At 45.5% G+C, this 21,869-nt stretch overlaps 1 protein-coding gene across 4 annotated transcripts in view; it reads right to left on the bottom strand.

The window, feature by feature from the left end:
- The window catches only part of LPIN2 (lipin 2), an 819,298-nt gene that overhangs the window by 236,244 nt on the left and 561,185 nt on the right, over positions 1–21,869 (bottom strand). For all 4 annotated transcript variants that reach the window (XM_069620856.1, XM_069620855.1, XM_069620857.1 and 1 more), the window contains one exon: positions 18,638–18,782. In XM_069620856.1, coding sequence (XP_069476957.1) covers positions 18,638–18,782 — 145 coding nt within the window. The remainder of the gene's footprint in view (positions 1–18,637; positions 18,783–21,869) is intronic.

Genomic DNA, 21,869 nt, shown 5'->3' with positions numbered 1-21,869 from the left:
TGTAGTATCTTAGCAGAACCACGTTAGTATAAAAGATTGTATTATGATATATACAGGTTTTGTTGAACAACACGTTTCGTTGAGCACGAGTTATATAAGGTTGACCCAGTGTATGGGCACTTATTGTCTGAGAAATACGAATGGTGTGCCCAGAATTATGAGTTTGGTATTATTACAAAGGTTACACATTACCAACAATACACGAACACTGCAGCAACAATGAACACCACTTCAAAATGGCCGCCGGCACGCAATGACGTCATCACGTTGATGACGTCACCGCGGTACTTGCCGGTGCCATTTTTTCAATACATAAATAGCTGGGGCTACCAGCAACGCGTATCTACGCGAGCGAGGTGCCCTGCGGCTGCAATACTGCCCAATCACAGGTAAGAACCCCCTCACGGGGAGGCAAAGCTCTAATAGTTAGAATATTTACTTAACATCCATTTAATAACAATTCCCCTTTAGACCTTATATTTACATTTGTTACAACTTAGATTGTCAGAACACACAGGAAGACTTTGAGAGGTTTCACACCAGCAAAACCCAGACAAGAACGCTCAGGTGGAGCAGGAATTGGAATATATCCAAAAAGAAAGTTAAAAATAAATAAGGCTCAAGTTATTAAGCAACATGGCACAGGTACATTTATTCATATTGTATAATGTCATGGTTTTAAAGCAAATGTATATAAAATGCTATGGTATTGAAGTGAAAACACACAAGATAAAATGCATATAATTTAGAATGATCAGACTTATGAATATTTTAGTTATTTACCATTTTCTATTGTTTTCTTTATTGTTATCAGTCCCTGAAGAAGGTCTAGGATAGACCAAAATGCATTGGACAGTAAAATAGTTGCAAACGGCCTTACAAAGATGATGTATCAACAATAAATACATATATATTTTACTTCATCGAATCCAAGAACTTTTTTCAACATACTTTGATAACTCACGGATATTTTTAAGATAACGCAGTGGGTTTCCCACATAGGTCCTTTCAGCAGACCGGCAATACTAATCAAGCATTGAGGTGTATTTTTATTAATGTATTTAGGACTCTATGGCCAGTACTTACCCCAAGACTTAACTTGGTCTACTTGTATTTATAATAAACCTTTATAATACTTCTGGTTGTAATTTTGTTCAATTTTATTTGTAAATGGTATGTTTGATTCACAAACTTTACATTTATCTTACATATTTATCTCGTTATGGTTCTTCCACATTATAACTATGGTTTTTGTTTTCATTTTGGGAATAATTTCATAGTCCTTCAGGCATCTTCATTATTGCTATCCAAAATGTGATTATAGTGAGGATTAATGGCTTGTCGTGGCCACACAGGATTTGAGACCATCTTTCTTACAATACATATACACATCATAACCACTAAATCAAAACTATACACATCATAACCATTAAATCAAAATGATGTACCAAAGATTGAGGCATCCCACTAAAAATGTTCTATACATTCATTAGACGAGGGTTCTCTAGCCCTACATGGTTCAGGCCTATTAGACTTTCTTTCAAGGCATAAGGCAAAGCAGTAGTGGGTTGACATGGAGAAAATATATAAATGCAGAACCATGGATACCTTTAAAATAAAATCCCCAGCTCATCACCAGGCACTATAATTGAAAACCCCCAAAATGATGCAAGTACATCTTGGGTTACCATAATGGTGTGAAATGTATCCTGCAACAACCATTTTAAATAGTGTGCCCGCTGCAAAGACACCTCTTAACTAGCGTAAACAGAGCAGGATCAGTGTGTACAAGATAAATGGTAATGCCAAATTACTTCACCTGGTGTGAAGATGTCTCTTCTCTTCCTCATCAATGTTACTCTCCTCAATTACCAATCCCTCTAAAGTGTACCGGCCTTCTCCAGCCGGTTATGCCAGAATTGCTGGTCTATACAATAACCTTTCACTGCACCCATGGAATTCTGTTAATAAAGCAGAGTCTCCTATTATGGTCACTAATAGACAGGCGTTGTAACACCGCAACCTAGCCAAGAGTGCACTTTAGGCAGGGATAGTACCCTTGTTTCGTTCTATCCTGCTGTCTTCAGTCACAACCTTGCTCTATTCTTCTTGTGAATAGATTTGAGTTCACCCCACAGTAAAATAATTAAAATCTTCTCTTTTGGGTTTGGTTTTACTATCTGGACCTAGCCTTGGGTTTTCAGGTGGTTGCTAGTAGCTCTGAGGGTCAGGGGCCTGTCCCCGGCTCCTTGGTATGTCTGGAGCCGTGTGTACACATTGGTGCCCCTTTCTCTGACCCGATTTCCATCAGCCTCTCTCCAGGCCAAATCTTTTTCTACTCTTTCAGAGAATACGATGACTACCATGCACCAGACTCCTGAGAAACCTGCATTGGATCCCAGGAAGCAACACAAAGTAAAAACTGGAACTACATGTACCACAATGCATCTGGGCCCAACTGACAAGACCCCCAGCATGGAACAGGAGGTAGACACGGGTTTCCCAATTACCAATGTGCTAGGCTGCCACCTTTAGAAGATGAATGGGAGGCTAAAAAACCACCCCAAAAACTACAGGCTATGGAGGAAGGGGGCGAGGCAATGGGACAGCAGCATGAAACTCAAACCGGCTAAGCACTGCATAGGAACAGGGGCAACCAAGAAGCACTCCCCCAACCCTGCATGGGCAGAAACTCACCAAGAACAGGAAAGAACCAGAGAGCATACAACCACTCTGATCGCAGGTCAGTGGGAGAAAAATTGAGACTGAAAGCGGGATGGGGTAGAGGGCTTCATGAAAACTTCCAGGGGAAACCCTGGCTCAAGGGGATACATCAGACAAACTGGCCCAAAGGGGCAGCTTACTCAGGTAACAATAGGAGCCGAGGGGAGCTTCAAGGCTGGAAAGTGAGGGCTATAAAAAGCCAGAAGGGTTGGTTGAGAGGTAGGTATTTGGGCGAGGTTAGCAGAGCTGGGAGGCAACCAAGAGACCAGAGAGGAGACTTTTGGAGTGCTTGGAAAGAGTCGACAGTGTTGGGGGAAGAGAGCAAGGTACCTGTTAGGTAAGAATTTGTCTGGTGTGGGACTTTACAAGACTTATCTCTTGGTATTAGGTAACCCACCTTTTAATATAGGCCTCTACTACACACTTTGGTAGAGTGACTGAGCAGCCAGGCTTACCTTAAGAGGGGTAATGTGAGCTGTGGAGCTGTACAATGAAATTAGTATATACAGGTATCCTAGTAAACTCTTACACACTTAAATATATTGTATACATATTTATTTATATATACACAAGGATAATTAGACAATCTTTAAAAAGCAGAAACTAATAGTAACATTAAATCAAAAGTTAGGATTCAGTTCAACAAGAGACAAAGTAGGTGAGTAAATCTTTCTTATGCAAAACATGTTCCAGCACACTGAGTGATGTCATTTGACGTCAGTGATAACAATTATTTGTGATTACCATTACAATATTGAGTTTTAAGGAGGGAACAGTTAAAGTCAGATCAGTACATACTAGATCAGTAGTAAAACAGTTAGATTCTCCCAGAGGGATGAAGGCGGTCTTTTATCCCAGCAATAATAGTGTTCCACAATTAAAACCTGTGAGGGAACAGCACTGCCAAAGCCAATAGGTTTAGAAGAGGAGTATTTAGGGAACTAGGAAAGCCAAAGTCAATGGGCCAGTTGAATGTTCTGATGCACTCTTCATAGAAAATGTTTTAGACTAGTCAGTAGTTAAGTAGAAAAATCACAGAAGCTCAAGCGGAGCCACCTTGAATAAGCGCAAGCTGGGAGGCCAGTGCAGGTGAGTGGAGGTCAACTCAAAAGGGTTTAAAATAGTACTCCCCTCAAGCTAGGAAGCACTACAAATGGCAAAAGGTAGAATTACCCCAAGCCCCACAGCACCGGAGAATTGAAGAATTGGTTCTATCTGGATCACTTCCTGTTGCAGTGTAGCAGACCCTTGGTCCTGGTCCTTGGTCTTGGTGACGAAAGGCAGGACGTCTGGTGGGCTTCTGCAGCAGCACTTGAGAGAGGGACTCTGCAGCAATGGTTTCTCCTGGATTCAGCAGCCTTTTGTGGTTTTGGCGCCTTTTTCTCTGTGCCAATGAAGTACGAACAGCTCCGGTTGGAAGTTACTTGATCCCTCTGTCGTGGACTCTGGTGAGGGGACTTTGGATGAAGATGTCCTGCTTCTCGAGCGTCCACTGGATTCCCACAAAGTTTTGTCCGGATTCGCACTTCCGAAGACAATGCACTCGATGGTCAGGGGTGCCCGGCATTGGGATTCTGCAGCTTTGTAAAGTCACAGCAAGTCGGGGTTGCGCCAAAATGAAGCTTGTCTCGAGGCTAGTTGGTCCCACCAGCCCAAGGGAGGAAGTTGTCCCTTGTGGGTCTTCCCAGTCGAAATGAAAACAGGGTCAGCACAGCTGCAGGGCTTAACTGGGCACTTTGCTGTTCAGGAGGGTGATGCTGGCGCCTCTGCACGTCTTCTTTGTCGGATGTTGTCCTCCAGTGGACGATTCTGCCTCTAGTCCCAAAAACCTCACCTTTTAAGTATGTTCGCATTCATTCACAGCCCTAGGGCTGTCAATCACCCGGCAGGATGGCTATCCTCCCGGAGAGCCAGCCGGTCAATCAGAACTTGTTTCGCTCAGACACACCTAGAGACAAAGGACAGGGAATTTTTCAGGGCCCTCCCTCACTTCCTGCCTTTCCAGACAAACTGGAGACTGGGTGGGCTTCAGGGCTGAAGCCTGCCAAAGGCAGAATGTACAAAGGACTCAAACCTGGTTCAAACAACAGAGTAAAAGCCCGGAAGGAACTAACTGACAAGAAATGGAAAAAAAAGAAGACAGGGGCTGTTTTGCAAAAATGGTCACCCTTGGGTGATGTACTGCAGCTGAGAAATCATCCTGCAGATACATGGCACAAAGGTACTAAAAAAGAAACCACTGCCACCAGCCATTCAAGTTAGTTAGTGTAACAAAAGAATTACATCAGAAGTGGGACAAGGAGTTACTATCTAACCCTTCCCCCCGGCACTCCCCATAGGGTGGTGTGTGCTGGATCGACAAAAGAACAGGGAAGGAAAAAGTCATCTTACTATTATTGGGAATAGTAGATCACCCAAGAAAATGTATTTAAACATTAAGAGAAGTCCAAAAGGTGCTGTGTGTCACCATGCAAAAAGCAGATGCCTATGGAGTTTACCAGATTACATTAAACAGTAGGAAACCAAAAGTCCTAGTCAGAAAAACGCCTGAGGGAGTGGGGAAAAATGTCCCACTCACTCAGGAGTTAAAATTCAAAAGCCCTGAGTCCAGCAAAAGAGCTGGGGGATCTCTAAGGTTAAAGGAAATTGGCACAGAAGAACAAGTTACTTACCAACTGTAACATTCTTTCGATTGGATGTTCCTCCCACATATTCCTCATCTTATATCATTCGTATCTTCAGCTTTGCTGCTTCAGAAAAAATGTCTCTCCACCAGAGGGCGCTTTGCTCGAGGTCGCGACGCCGATGTCCCTCGAGGGCTGCAGTCGAGCGCCAATGTCATCCGCAGTATAAAGGGCTCGAGCCGCGCCCGTTGGCTTCAGTTCTGTTTTTTCAAAACATCCAGCTGAGTAGTTGACCAGGTGTTCTTTAGACCTTAAGCTCTCAAGGAATTCTGTTTGCAATTGACGTAAACAGTACGGCTGGGTAGGTTGGGAGGGTCGATGAGGAATATCCAATGGGAGGAACATCCAATCGAAAAAATGTTACAGTTGGTAAGTAACTTGTTCTTCGAATGGATTGTGTCCTCCCACATATTGCTCATCTTAGAATGAGCCCTTAGCCCATTTGAAGGATCTTTCCCAGCTAATCTGTAACATTCAGTGATTGCCATCCATCTGGACAATGTTTGTTTGGTTACTGCTAGACCCAATTTGTGTCCAGTATATCCGACAAAAAGTTGATCACATTGCCGAAATGTAGCCAATCTGGAGATATAGAAACTGAGAGCCCTTTTAGGGTATAGTCTGTGTAACCTTTCTTCCTCTGTACATGCATGAGGAGGAGGATAAAAGGAAGGTAAAGTGATTTTTTGTGACAGGTGAAAGTCAGGCTATTTTTGGCAAAAAAGAGTGTTTGACTTCAAGAGTAACCTTGTCCTTATGAAAAATGGTGTGAGGAGGCTTACAAGAGAGCGCCTGCAACTCACTCACCCTGCGGGCTGATGTAATTGCCACTAGAAGTATTGTCTTCAAGGTAAGGAGCCTTAACGGGCAAGAATGCAATGGCTCAAATGGAATACATGTGAGGAATTTTAAAACTAAATTTAAATCCCAGACGGGTACCTGAAAAGGGATTGGAGGGTACAAATGTGTGAGCCCTTTCAGTTACTGAATAATCAAGGGTATTTTGAAGACCCTTCTTCTCAGGAGCGCTTACAAATACATAGCGCTGCCAAGTATCCTTTTATTGTGCCAACTTGGAGCCCCAAATTGGCCAAGTGTAAAAGGAAAGAATACTGTAGGAGTATTACATAAGAATGGATCCACATTCTTATCCCTGCACCAGTTACTGAACTTGTTCCACCGGTACAAGGATTTTGTTGCTGGCCTTCTGGCTGAAAGCAAAATCTCCATTACGTCATCTGGGAGGCCCCAATTCTTTTATCTCAGCCTATCAGAAACAATGTGTGAAGGCTGAGTGTTTTGACCTCTGGATGGAGAACTCGACCATCCTCTTGCAAGAGGAGATCCTCTCTTTGTGGAAGACGTATTGGAGGGCAGATGGACATGTCCAGAAGGGCCGGGTACCACGTTCTCCTGGCCCAATCTGGGGCAATTAGGATCATGGTTTTCCTGAACTTTCTCAACCTCCCGATTATGTGAGGAACCACAGGGATTGGGGGAAACGCGTACAGAAGTGGAAATTACCAGTCCACCACAAATGCGTCTCCTAGAGCACCTCTTGGGGGAAATTCCCTTGAGCAGTACTGATCGCACTTCCGGTTGACCCTGGTCGCAAACAGATCAACTTGAGGGGCTCCCCAAAGAGTGAAGATCTCTTGAAGGACTTCCAGTCCACCACAAATGCGTCTCCTAGAGCTCCTCTTGGGGGAAATTCCCTTGAGCCGTACTGATCGCACTTCCGGTTGACTCTGGTCGCGAACAGATCCACTTGAGGGGTTCCCCAAAGGGTGAGGATCTCTTGAAGGACTTCCTGAGCTAGTTCCCACTCATGGGACACTGCTCTGCCTGCTCAGAGCATCTGCCACTGTGTTCTGCTCTCCGGCTAGGTGAACTGCCGACAGAGAGATTCCTTCTTGTATTGCCCAGAACCAGAGCTGCATTGCCTCTCTGCACAGTGGTAGTGATCTTACGCCTCCTCTTTTGTAGAGGTAGTACATGGCCACTGTGTTGTCCGTGATTATCAAAATATTCTTCCCCTGTACAGAGGGCAGAAAGGCCTTCAGCGCTAGTCTGATTGCCCTCAGCTCCAAAAGATTGATGTGCAGTTTGGACTCCGATGGAGACCAACGACTGCTGATGGTCAGATAGTTGGTGTGGGCTCCCCACCCCGTTAGTGAGGCGTCCGTCACTACTGTTATCTCCGGCCATGGTTGCCAAAAAGATTCCCCTTGGAGGATATTGTCATTGCAGGCCAACCATAGAAGATCTTGCACCACTCTGGCCGGAGCTTGCAAAAGATCTGACATATTCCCCGAAAACTGGGACCATTGAGTCCTGAGGGCCCATTGTAGGGATCTCATTCTCAATCTGGCCTCTGGCACCAGAGAAATGCACGATGTCATGAGACCGAGCAACTTTAGAAAATGGACGGCCGGTAGATCTAGGGCATTCTGCAACTTTGTTACCATCTGCAGATTGTGGTGAGCTCTAACCGCGGGAGGCGAGGCTTTGCCTGAGGAAGTATCCAGGACTGCTCCGATAAATTGGAGTCTTTGGAATGCTATCATATTTGACTTCTTGTAATTGAGGGAGAAGCCCAGTCTGTGTAAGAAGTGGCAGGTCATGCTCAGATGTTCCTGGGCTTGTTCGGGTGAACGTGCCCTGATTAACCAAATCGTTCAGGTAAGGGTAGACATCAATCCCCCCTCTCCTGAGACTCGCTGCCACTACCGCCATCAGCTTGGTGAAAAACCTCGGGCGGAGGTCAACCCGAGTGGCAGAACTCGAAACGGATAGTGAGAATTGCCAATCGCGAACCGCAGGTACTTCCTGTGCTTGAGATGGATTGGCACATAAAAGTAAGCATCCTGAAGGTCCAATGATACCAACCAGTCTTGGAGTTGAAGAGCCTGAAGGATCTGAGAAAGTGTGACCATCTGGAACTTGGCCTTGATGGGTCTCAATCCTCCATCCTTTTTTGGTATGAGAAAGTATGGGGAATACCAACCCTTGTTCCTCTCCGCTACAGGTACATGTTCTATTGCACCTTTCTCTAGCAGGATTAAAATTACCTGCAACAGGAGCAGATCTGGAATTTTGACAAGAGATGTATCCCAGTGGATGATCCCAAGGTCTTTTCTGAAAAGGAAGGCAGTAACACTGGGCTACTGTTTCCAGTGCCCAAGCATCTGAAGTAATGCCCCGCCATTCGGTCAGATGCTCAGAGATCCTGCCTCCCACTGGGGTCTTGTTGGCCAAGACCTCAGAGTGGCTTTGCGGCGGCTGCAGAAGCGGCTGAGGGGACAGTTGCCACTGCTGGAGCTGATCTAGCACCCTTTCCTCTTCCACCACGAGGACATTTTCTTTGCTGTCCTCTTTGACTAGCCTGCCCCCTTCCCTCTCCCAAATGAAGAATAGAATCGAAAGGGACGACCCCTCCAGGAAGATGAGCCCGAGTAGGAGTGTTGTTGAGGTTGTCTTGTAGAGCCGGTAAGAGACTTAGCTGCCGCTTTTGAGGTCTGCAGCTTTTCTAAACTTTCATCTGTCTTGCTGCCGAACATCCTCAAGCCGTCAAATGGCATATTAAGTAGCCTGGTCAGCACGTCCGGTACGAAGCCTGACCTTCTCGGCCACGCAAATCTGCGTAGCACTGTGCTAGATGCCATGGACCTGCTGATGTTGTCCAGTCCTGATTGAAGGCATTCCCCCATAGCCTCCTTTCCATCTTTCACAATCGCAAGAAAACCTTCTTGCTCCTCTCCATCAGGAATGCGTTCAGCCACCGGTGTCATACAATCCCACAGGGTGTATGTGAATCTTGCAAGGGTGCAAGTCAGATTTGTCGATTTTAATGCCATGCTTCCCGAAGAGAAAATCTTGCGAGACCATGTATCAATCTTTTTGTCTTCCCTATCTGGGGGAATTGTAATGTGTGCTGAATGCCTAGTGGATATGGCTGCCTGGATCACTAAACTTTCAGGTGACAGATGTTTTGTTAGGTATTCAGGATCAGAAGAAGAGGGCCTGTATTTGCTTGTAAATTTTCTATTGACCGCAGGTCCTGACTCAGGGGCTTCCCTTGCAGCCATCACTTTCTTTTGAAGAGCTATGTCGAAAGGAAGAACAGGATCCTTTTGAGGACCTTCACAGAGAATGTTTGTCATGTCATCTTGCTGGTAAGTAGGGGAATCTCTGTTCCACCCCAAGAATTCTGTCACCTTATTCATAAGTCTCCTATTTCCTGCGTCCGCATGATCAGCAGGGCCAGGTCTTTCAAAATCCAACTCAGGAGACGTGTCCAGACCACTTGCTGTCTGTAGACACGCATATAGGTCAGCCATTTTAGAGCGGGGATCAATTAACTCCTCAGGAACATCCTTTGTCCCCGATCTAACACCAGAAGAGGAAATGTCCTATTCAGAGGATTGCTCTTCAAAAATGGAAGTCGTAGACTTGAGGAAATCCTGTCTAGGCTCAGGATGATACGTTTTACTCAGTGATTTAATGGGCATAGACCTTGGCTTCGACAAAGGAGTTGATTTGGGTGCCGGAATTAGCATTGACCTCGACAAAGGCATTGATGGCGTCTATGTTATCGACGCAGGCTTCGACACAGTCGAAGGAGCCTTTGATGAAAGTGCCGTTGAGTGAACTGTCGATGCCTTTAATACTGGCATTGAGTAGGCCTTCGACAGAGGCGTCGAGGAAACTTTCGACATCGACTTTAATGACGGTTGGGCACTTGGCGCCATTTTGTTGGGTGTTGCCTCCGGTTTATGCACTGGTAGGCGTGATTTACTTTTTGTATTAGGTGTTGGAGATGTTTCCCTCGACGACACCGTCCACGATTTTTCGTCAAATTTTGGCCGTTTGGTCTTTGACCTCCCTCTGTCACTTTTACAATGAGCTGGGGCATGGTCTTCATGAGATTTCTTCGAGGGGGTCTGGCCCGCATTCTCAAAGATTCTCATCATTGAGGCTCTGAAAGCCTCCCACTTTCTAGGGGAATCATGCTTTGATGGGCAGGTGATAACCCCTATATCAAACGACGACGAAGAGGAAGATCAGTGATGCCCTTTCTTCGATTTTTTTGGAGAAGACGACGATTTCCTAGACTGACTCCTCGACCTCGATTTGTGTCGTAATTTATCACTCGACCCGGCCAAGTCTTTTTTTCTTCTTGAAGACGACTTCGAGGATTCCTCCCCCACAGCCTTTTTACCTCTTTGTTCCTTGAGAGCTTTGTCGGTCATTGCCTGACAGGAACCGCACTCGTCAACCTGATGGTCCGGACCCAAGCACCAGAGGTAAACTCGATGGGGGTCGGTAATTGACATCATCTTCCTGCATTTCTGACACTTTTTAAAGCCAGTCTTGGGCGTAGAAGGATTCGATGAGGAAGACATAGTTCGAAGAACTGAAGCACCGTTTTCGTGACACGAAGCGAAAGCAATCGGAAAAACGGAACTGAAGCCAACGGGCGCGGCTCGAGCCCTTTATACTGCCGATGACATTGACGCTTGACGACTGCCCTCAAGGGACATCGGCGACGCGACCATGAGGACAGTGCCCTCTGGTGGAGACATGTTTGTTCTGAAGCAGCAAAGCTGAAGATACAAATGATCTAAGATGAGGAATAAGTGGGAGGACAAAATCAATTCGAAATGAAAGTTCTCGCCAACGCTACCAATTTGGCAGTTTGTAAGTGAGTGAGAGGGTGCTTGAAGGTAGTTTTGGAGAGCAGGGGAAGAAGTTGGGAGTAGGTGTGTGCGAGAGTGTATGAAAGAGAAAGGGAAGTGAGAGGCAGGGGCAAGTAGAGATGGGATAGTGTTGGAAGGAGTGATATTTGGAGGGAGTGGTAAGACCAGAAGACGAAGTATAGTGAAATGGGAGAGATCAGTTAGAGGTTGGAAATGGGGGCATGGAGGGGGGAAAGAGTGGTAAGACCAGGTGACGTAGTATCAAGAGAGGAGAGACTGTCACCTGGGATAAAAGGGTGCCAGGACAACCAGACTATCCCACTAGGTCACATAGGCAGCCCCTGAGGGAGTCAAAAATAAGGCCTCAGCCTTTAGGTTATCCAGAGCGGTGGGATAGACCAGACAGTGGGGGAACCCCATTTATAGTGATTTGGCAAAGAATTATGACCTGTTGGAGAAGGGAGTCTGGATGGGTGGACACACCCCCACAAAGGCTGAGGGAGAGGTGTACAGGGATCCTATTTAGACTGTTGGCCCCAAAGTGCCTGTATTTGTAAATTTTGATAAGGCATTTTAGCGGCCTGTATAGGGAAATTAAAGATATGTCCACTCCCTTTGAAGATCCACCAGGTGGGCAGGGAATGTGGCTCGAGTCAGCGGATGTTAACCCCCTCCTAACACTCTGTGAAGTTTGTGAAGCCATAGCTTTCCCAAAGGGAGGGAAGGCCCCTGTCCCAGATAAGATCCCCATTGATTTATTCAAGGAAGAATGACTTGTCTGGGCACCTATACTGTGTCGCTATTTTAATGCACTCATAAGATGTAAAGTTGTCCCCGACTCCTGGAGGAGTGCAGATATGGATCTATAAAAAGGGGCGGGGAGCGATTCCTCCCCACAAATTACAGTCCGATCTCTTTGTTAGATTCGACTGGGATGATCTTTGCTAAAGTTCTCCTTGGGCACTTGCAGGAATGGGTCATTCCCCTAGATGAGATGAGCCATCTTCAGGCTGGTTTTCAGGCTGGGAAGAGCACATTAGATCAGGCCTTTCGGCTCTTCCTGATCCTGCAGAAATATGTCTCTCTGTACAAGGTCAACATTTATGCAGTATTTGTTGACTGAAAGACTGCTTTTTGATGGGGTCCTGCGTGAATGGTATGAAAGATCTACATATCCCAGGCCTTCTTGCACTAATCCAGTTATTATATACTAGTAATTATGCAACTGTGTGCTATGGTCTGGGGGCAATCTCACCCACTCCTTTCCTGTTGAGAAGGGAGTCCGGCAGGGTTGTGTCCTGGCCCCATTCCTATTCTGCATATATATTAATGAGGTATCTCCTAGAGAATTCTATGGATCAGCCCAGGTAAGGCATGGATTAGCTACCCACACTTTTTTTGCAGCTGACAATGTATTGCTGCCCACATCACAAACGGGGAATAGCAAGACCCTGGATAGCTTTTATGTGAAATGTAAAGCCCGGGGCCTACAGATAAATGCCAGTAAAACTAAGGTTAAGGTCTTCAGACCAAAATATCGTAAGGTCCACTTTTGGGATTTGCGGGTGGACGGCAGCTGTTTCATCATTTGAATATCTGGGCTTAAGATCTGCCGGCGACTACTGCTGGACAAGGTGGCTGGGCAGTGTTACCAGCGATCAACATATACAAAGCCCAGGCCCTCCCCCCGCAGCAATTTATGGGGCTGAAATATGGGGGTATTCTAATATCCAGGACCTCGATAATGCTGAAAACATCTTTCTAAAGAACTTACTGTTGCTCTCCCTAAGTGTTCATAATGCTCATCTCCACCTAGAGATGGATATAAAACCCATAGAGGAAGATCTCAAGCGAGGATCAGTGCTGGTCTTGGTTCGGACCTGGGGGTCTGCAGATCTAGCAAAGTATAGGGAGGCATAGTTGCACGTTATGCTATTGGAGGGAGACCGGTCGCTCCCTTGGTATGCACACATTAAGGGATGCCTGATTAGTCTGGGATTAAGATCTTACTGGGATAGTACCCATGAAATATGTGCTGGGGAAAAACCATTGTGAAGAAGAGGATGTCCTATTGCATACTAGGATGGCTGACGTTTGCCACTGGCTATCAACTGGACTGCAACACTTACAATTTAAGATGGACTTTGGGAATGACATTTTCTTGGATGTTGTTACTCATTTTGCACGTTCACTTTACATGAAACTCAGAATGAACTCTTGAGTGTGGCTAAATTAACGCACATTTGGAAAGCTAATGGATCAAGTCTTTGCCAAATATGTAGCTTTTGGGGAGGAGACGATTTGTCATTTAATGTTTTTATGGGATGGTTTTAAAGATTTGAGGGCTAGGTATTTGAAACCGGTTTTAAATTCCTACAATGTGCATAGCCTAGTTCAGGCGATAAGCCTTTGCAAGTCATCAGAGACTTTAAATGTTGTTGCAACATTTTTACACAGAGCTTGGCTCAGAAGGTCTCATTTGTTGAAGTGGTTACCTTAAGCGACACGATAAAGTCCTAATACGCCATTATGAACTAAGTACACGGACTGATGATAATCTGCAATTGTATAATCCAATCTGTTTAACCTGCATTGGTATCATTATGGTAATTATTTTAGTTTTTTTTACCTTGTATGGCTCTTTTTGTACTTGTCTTGATTAAATGTTTGCCTATGTGACTTTTTATGTCAAATAAGGCTTGTAACTGTAAGGGCTTGTAACTGAACTGAACTGATAACTGAACTGATAATGAACACTGAAAACGTATATTGGAGTTGTCTTGGGACTCATTGAGCACCTCGTCACAATAACACAGAGGTGCTGTTATGCGTTCAGCTAAACACATTTTGCAATCCATTATTCTGCCCACCGGCCCTTGGTCCTCCTATCCATGTGGTCTGTGTGCAAAATCGTGTCTTGATCTTTTATTACCAATCGCTTTAGTACCCCCAAATCCAAAGATTGCAAAATACAGCTTTGTCAAATGGGCTCTTTAAAAAAAAAAAGCTTTTGCACCTTCGCACCAAGTTATGTTTATGAATGCATTTGTACGTTTTCAATTAGATTATTGTAACTCTGTTTATTTGGGCCTGCTGAAATATGACACGAAAAAAACATAAGGAGGTTGCAAAACAGAGCAGCAAGAATACAGCAAAAAAAATCCCCAAAATATCACACACAATACTAGCCTTGAAGCAGCTACACTAAATGCCAGTATAATCAAAGAAACACAAGCGCCTACTACGGAAAAGGGTCTGCACGCCTTAATGCCAAATGTCATCAATGCACTCCACTTCACAGGACGATACTGAAAAATGCAATACAGATCCTCCCCGGGATAAAATATGAAAGATAGGGACCCACTCCTCCTCCTATGAAGAATCCATTTTGTATTATGAATAAACACTCGAGACAAGTCAGCTGGAGGATCACCTCACCTTGCGACAAAGTCTAGAACATGGTTACATTATCAACAGGAACAGAGTATTGTGGGATTCCCGTATCCGTTTCCAAAGTCTAGGTGCCTTGTCCAAGGCTTGAGTTCCACTTTTGCAAATCCAAAATAACATACATGGAAAGTGAGAATGGAGATTTGACCTAGCAAATGGCTATGGCATAGTATGATAATGTTTATTTGTAAAGCATCTATACACATAGATAATAGCTCCCTGACCTGCCACGGGCTACTTGGCATTCACATGACCGACTAGCTTCTGTTACGAACTAACCCTGTCCGTCCTACTTCCCTAATATCCTATTTTCCTTTCAGGATGTTCTCCGCGCCCTGATGACTGCAGGCTGCCGGCGCGTTATAAACACATAGAAATAGAAATAGAAATAGAAATAGAAAAAACACAAGGCAAGTGTTTCAAAGCGCTCAAGGAGGGAGGGAACAAGGGGAAAAACGGTTGTCCAGAGCCCTTGAAATTCTGAAACAATAATAGTCTGCACAGGCAGAGTAAGTGCATGTAATACAATTAAAAGCAAATAGGCCGGACAATGAACCTGCAGTTTTTCCAAGTGCATTAAGGCACCACCATGCAGGGAGTGAAGACATGGGGGAACAGACCGACGATCTTCAGGAATGGTGCATTCGGCTCGCGCAAGTGCACAGACGGTTACAGGGGAGGAGGGGCAAGTCCTGGGGGAGTCCAACTGCACCCAGTCGGTGGAGACTAGGGTAAGTGAAGAGAGATGCCACTCTTTTGGGTCAATGTTTAAGTGCAGTGATGAGGCGAGTGCAGGGCCCGGAGGTGAGTGCGAGAGGACTGGCGGGTTGCCAGGGACCTGTGAGACACAGGTACACTAGGCGGCCAGTCAGCAAGCTGTACGGAAAGGGAGGGAGAGAGGGAAAGAGCAGAGAGATAGGTTAGCAGAGTAGAGGGAGAGAGAAGGAAGAGGAGAAGAGGAAAGTCTTGAGGAGTTTCCGGAACTTAAGGAGATCAGGTTCAAAATGAAGGGCGGCAGGGAGGCTATTCCAGAGGGGGCTCCTGCTGAGGATAAAGAGCTCTCTCCAAATCTCTGCTTGGAGAACCTGCTCACTCACAGAAGGTTGGAGGTAGATGAGCGCAGGGCTCTGGAGGGACAGTATTTAGGTAGGCATTGTTGCAGCTAGGTAGGTCCCAGGCCCCAGAAAGCCTTGTGGACAATGCAGAGGATGGTGACCTTGATCCTTGCAGCCACGTGGAGTCAGGGGAGGGATTTCAGCGCCGGAGAGATGCGGTCTCTGGGCATGAGGCCAAAATGAAGTCTTGCGGTTCTGTTCTGGATAACTTGCAGAGTGTGCAGAGCAGAAGCAGGGAAGTTGAGAAAGAGGCTGTTGCAGTAGTCCAACCTAGAGAGAACCAGGGCTCTGGAGACAGTGAGCCGCTGGGGGAAACTGGGAAAAGGTAGAGTGCCTCTGGGGAGGTGTTGCTGATAGACTTTTTAGAGATGTCCGAAATGTGAGAAGAGAGTGGAGTCGAAGATGACCCCAAGGTTTTTAGCCTCGCGCGTGGGTGCGGGCGCAGGGCCAAGAGAGGCCGGCCAGAGTGAGAAAACGGGAGCAGGGTTCCCAATGTGAACGATCTCAGTCTTACTAGCGTTTAGGCAGAGGTAGTTTGCAGCACACCATGAATGAATAGCAGACAGCCAGTCCAATTTGAGCGAGGAAGAGGAGGCAGCTAGGGGTAGCTTTAAAGATAGTTGCGTATCATCCGCATAACACTGGAAGTTAGAGGTGAAAGTGGCAATCACAAGTGCCAAGGCAGCAATATAGATGTTGAAGAACCAGAGGGATAGGTTAGATCCCTGGGGAACGCCACAGGTTGAAAGGGCAATAGTAGAAAGAAAGGCTCAGAGTTCCACCTGTGATGGGCAGTCGGAAAGAAAGGAGGTTAACCACGCCAGAGCCTGACCTGTGATTCCCAAGGTATCACAGAGACATGCAATCAGGATGTTGTGGTTAACCGTGTCAAAGGCAGAGGAGAGGTCAAGGAGAATGAGGACAGAGGGAGTGTTAGTGTCAAGATTTGAGAGCAGGTCTTTCCTGGTATTCAGCAGAGCAGTTTCCGTACCTCTGGATGCTCTAAAGCCAGATTGATGGTCGTGGAAGCAACTAATAAATTCAGTGTGGAGCAGACAGAGATTGCCAACTTCTCCAGGAGTTGGCCCAGGAAAGGAGTGATAGAGATAGGGCGGTTGTTTGCCGGAATGGAGGGGTCGGCAGAGGGTATTTTGAGTAGAGGGTGCACAAGGGAGTGCCTAAGAACATTTGGGAAAACTCCAGTGGCAAAAGAGAGATTGCAGAGATCAGCCAAGGCTCGAGCGAGGGAGTCAATATTGTCCTTAATGGTTTTGGAGGGGCAGGAGTGCACCTGTTTGGATGAAACCTTCATTGACCAGACTTGCCTGGCTACCTCATCGGGTGTGACGGGTGAGAGAGAAAGTGGAGGGGGGCGCCAAGGGAGGCTCTGGTGTTGGTGTATGTTGTGGAAGAGAGGGAGGAAATGAGGGCTTGGGTTTTTGTGGTGAAGTGTGCAGCCAGGGCCGACCAAAGGTCCTGAGTGGGTGTGACAGAAGAAGAGGCTGCTGCAGGATCGGCCAGTTCTTCACAGACTTTTAAAAGTTGGGCCGTGCAGCTTGATGCTGCAGAGATGTGGGCTTGAATAAATGGATGCAGAGTCGATATTGCCTTTGAAGAAGGCAGCAGGCCAGTTTGTCAGAGGGTTCGCCTGACGAATTCCATATCCGCTCAGCAGCCCTACACTTGCGTTTAAGGGCAGCCAGATCGGAGTCGTACCAAGAGTTGCACTTTTTGGAAGGCTTCAGTCGGACCCTCGTGACAGGGGCAAGAGTATCAGGTTTGTTGGACATAGAGAGATTGAACTTAGCGAGTGCTGTGTCAGGGTGGGAGTTAGCCGCAAGAATAGGAGGAGGAGAGTAGGTGGAGGCAAAGGCAGCCACTGTCACTCTTTTCATGGGTCTGGTGACTTCAAAGCCGAGTGGCCGTGCCGGGTGTGCCGCTGCAAGAGGAGAGGAGAGCTTCAGGTGGGATGAGAGAAGTGAGTGGTCAGTCCAAGAGAGAGAGGTAATGAGAGGGATGTCCGTAGAGATGAGGGCATCCAAAGTGTTGTCTGCTGTGTGCGTGGGGCCAGAGGGTAGGATAGTGAGGGAGAGTCGCATAGGTTGCGGAAATTCATCACAATAACAAGCAATTCTTGATAACGTGTCTATGGAGAACCATAGGATTTCTTATTATTTGAATCCTTGTTGTGTCCTTTATAAAGTTTCCAGCTATGTTGTTTCAGGCCTTAACCTGTCAGATGGTGTAAACATTTCTTTTTTTTTTAAACAGCTTTGAGTTTAAGTGCATTCTATACTTCAGGTTTAGGTCATAAAAGACCTCACGCTGCAGGCATGCATATAGAAGATGCATATGGAAGATACCCACAGTGGGATGGATATTGATTTAATATGATTTGATACATTTCAGATGTATTAATCGCTGGGCCAGATCCTACCCCTCACCTGACTTTCATGCCTGAACTGTAGTTTCCAAGGTGAATAACATTTATAGCACATGAATGCAATATAACAGCCTCTCCTCTCTCCATCCCTTTCCCTCCTGCCAGTCTGTTGTAAAGTTTCAACTGAAGAAATGTACTGCTAGCTACGGACTACATTCCAAGCAACCCAATTTCTTGTAATGCTCAAGATTCAAATTAATGTGATGATGTATTTTCATAAGTTTCCTAGCAGTTACATATTTTGCTTATTAAGATTGTTAATTTGTGACACATTTTGGGTTGGCATAGTATTGCCAGAAAATTATACAACATTTAATTTGCAAATAAACCAACCCATTTAAAACATTAATAAATAACTAAGCAACAAGATATTTTCAGTGAGATAACAGCAGCTTGACGTATTACATGTAGAACATGCATTGCGTTACATTTCATGCAATGTCCTAGAAACGAAAATAGAAGGTTGTCATGCATAACCGATTTTCACATTTAGGTTGGAGTGATTTAACATGCCCTACTCACTATTTTGTCAGATGAGAGTCGAAGTGTTTTTCTGTAGGTGGTAGTCCCTGTATGAACTGAATGCTCCATCCGCGAAGAATCGTTAATTGCTTCTTTGATTTCGTGTGGCATATCTTCATCACTGGAAGAATCGTCATCTTGTGGCCTAAGCATCAGTAAATAAATACATTAAGGGGCACTCATGCCATCAGTTTGTAACATGCCAATTTCCTCATTTCTTTTAATATGTATATATTAAATCGCTCTGGAACTTCAATCCACAGTAATGCTCTTCATAATCAAGAATTTGTGCATTAATTTGAAAACTTAAAAAGATCAAAATGTTCAGGAAGTAACAGCTAAATTCAACATGTATTAAACATGCATTACTCCTAATGTAGTGTAGAGTATGCCAAATAATTAGATATCTAAATGAACTACATCATTAGGAATTCAACCGCATACTGTGAAGTTTCAATGGAACTCGGTTTAGTGTTGCAAATATTTCTAGTGATAAAAGATTATTGGAATGGAGTATAGTTTGACATTGTGCATTAGATCCTCCCTATCCCCAATCCTCTTCAACATCTACATGACTACACTAATCAACCTCATCAAAAGGCACGGCCTCAACTGCTACAACTACGCAGATGGCACCCAAATCATCTACACAATCGAAGAGGTACAAGTGGAGAACACAACGCTAGTAGAATGTCTCAAAGAACTCTATGAATGGATGAAAACAAACAGCCTCAAAATCAACCCGGGCAAGACAGAAATAATGATTGTATCCCAAAACCAGGGAAGCAACCTATACATCCCATGGCCCACAGAACTAGGAACAGCACCCAGGCCATCCAAAATAGTCAAAAACCCTGAAATCCTAATGAACGAGCTTACCCTAGAACCACAAGTAAACTTAATAATCAAAAAATGCTTTTTATACGTGCACACAATCAAAAAGATCCTACCATTCCTCTCATTCACGCACAAAACAATGGCCATCATCTCGCTCATCATGTCCAGGATAGACCACGCCAACAGCCTATACCTCAGAATGCCGGATTATCTACTGAAGAAACTGCAACGTGTGCAGAACGCAGCAGGCAGAATTCTCCTCGAACTCTCACAAGGAAAAAACTTGGCAGATCACCATTCTCTTGCCTAGTTGCTAAAATGTAGAACTCCCCCCCGAGAGAAATATGAAACGTGAAGGACCATCTAAAACTCAGAAAACTCCTAAAAACCTGGCTCTTCAACTCAGAACTGGATGAAAGCGAATGAGCAACACCCACAACCCTCAGAATGAACACAAAAATGGCAAAACAGAGGACTAGACCGAACCACAACAACATCCAGGGAGGTGGAGAGACGTCCGAGTGGGAGGGAGACCCGGGTGAACCTGTTCCCAAGGAGGGCCCTACCGGAGGATAGGGAGAGAGATGGGAGCGTCCTAGGTTGAACCACAGACAGATGGCATTAGAGTTGAAGGGAAACGGTGGCGACCAAACAGATATACCAATGGGCCCAGGGAGCACAAGGACAAAGGGAAGAGCCCCCCTCCCCTCCACGCTGCCCCAAGGGGCCCAGGCAGGCAATGGTGGCTGCACACCAGGATATGCCACGGGACAAAGCAGTTTAGACATTCATTAGTCTGAACACAAAGGGGGTGGAGGGGTGGTAGTTTGGAGGAGGCATCACCACTAAACAGCCCTGCTGACAAGCCATATCTCTGCACAGAATACAGAAGGGAGACTGCCCTAGCACACCGCAATGCACAACACTGTCAGGGATACATGTCACAGGTGGCCAAAGTGGAGGGGATACGATGAAGCGCCACCACTAACCAACCCACTAAAAAAACTTATCCCTCTGCTTACACCTCTCAAACTCCTTTTGCACCAAAAACATTCAAGGAAATTGCACAGGTCACCTGCTTTTTACAGCTCTATCCTCTTTAACCTGTCTTGCCACTGGGCTCTTCCTGCCTGCTTTATAATAGGTGCTTTACACATCTTAAAAAGGACCTCTGTTAACCAAATGACCCTGCCAACTACCACTAAACGTTAGTGCTGGAACCTGTGGTGTTCAACTGTATCACCACTTACCAGCAGTTCATGGAACTCTGTGCTCCCACTTCCATATGGGTTCCGTAGCAGGCACTCCACTGAAACAGCACTGACCCACATTCCCATGTTTCTCACTACCGCCCATAACTCAAAGCTCTCTTCAATCCTCCATCACTCGGCAGCCTTCAACACCGCTCACTCCTCCTCCAGGCTCGGGTCCCGGTACTCTGCCCTGAGCATCATACTTAGACTGTTCCTTCTCATTTGTATTCAAACAAAAGCACATCAAACACTGCACACTTCCCAATTGGGAATGAGGAGCAAGGCTCTGTGCTTGTCCCTCAACATTGTACCATCTATACCCCTCCTATTGGAAAGCTCATCACCTCCCTTTGGTTCTCCTGCTACCTTTTCACAGATTACACTCAAGTCCCATGTTGTAGGCAGGAGAATGGAAGTCCAGGGGGGCAGGGACCACCAGTCACTGCATGGGGTATGTGTAACTGTATTTATTATTAGCAGACTGATTGCTTGGTAAGATGCTTCAACAAAACCTTGAAGAACATCTTGAGGAAATCAGTCAAAATAGATGGTAGGAACTGGGACAATTCACTTCTGTGGGACGCATTTGCCATGTGAACGACCACATAGGAATCCAGAGGCTTTTTCTCTTTTAGTCTTTGACGAGAGCCCCATGATGTTTTGAGCATGTTAAAGGAAACCTAGAAGAGTCAAGAAAACCCTACCATGAACATTGCAAAGTTCATCAAAACCACAAGGGAGGGTGAAACATTGGTGCGCATTCTGATTAACCAACATATAAACACATAGCAAAAGAATAGTTTCTCTGATCAACAAGTTCAATAAGATTGCGGTTCAAGTCCTCCTGTTGCTTCCAACCTCAGAACAAACTACTAGCTCAGTGGCATGAGCCCTATTGGACCAGTAAAGTCCTCAGTGACCTGACCGAACGGATTCAGCAAGCTGATAGTAAACCCAATCTGGCTTAATTCCTAGCAAGTCAATGTTAGCACTATGGCGGACGCAACTTCAGAGCAGCCTGAGGTTATGACCCAAACTAAGATCCCAGAGGGCCTCAAACCATACCAAGTTCAAGATATCCAGGACTTTTAGGATGTATTTTCGACAAACATCTCATCTGGTTGGCAAGTAAGAAAAACCAA

This window comes from Ambystoma mexicanum, chromosome 5q (genome assembly GCF_040938575.1).
Source record: "Ambystoma mexicanum isolate Mex_15411 chromosome 5q, UKY_AmexF1_1, whole genome shotgun sequence".
Lineage (NCBI taxonomy): Eukaryota > Metazoa > Chordata > Amphibia > Caudata > Ambystomatidae > Ambystoma > Ambystoma mexicanum.
Note: the sequence above shows the minus strand (reverse complement) of the source record. Positions and strands in the feature narration are given on the sequence as shown.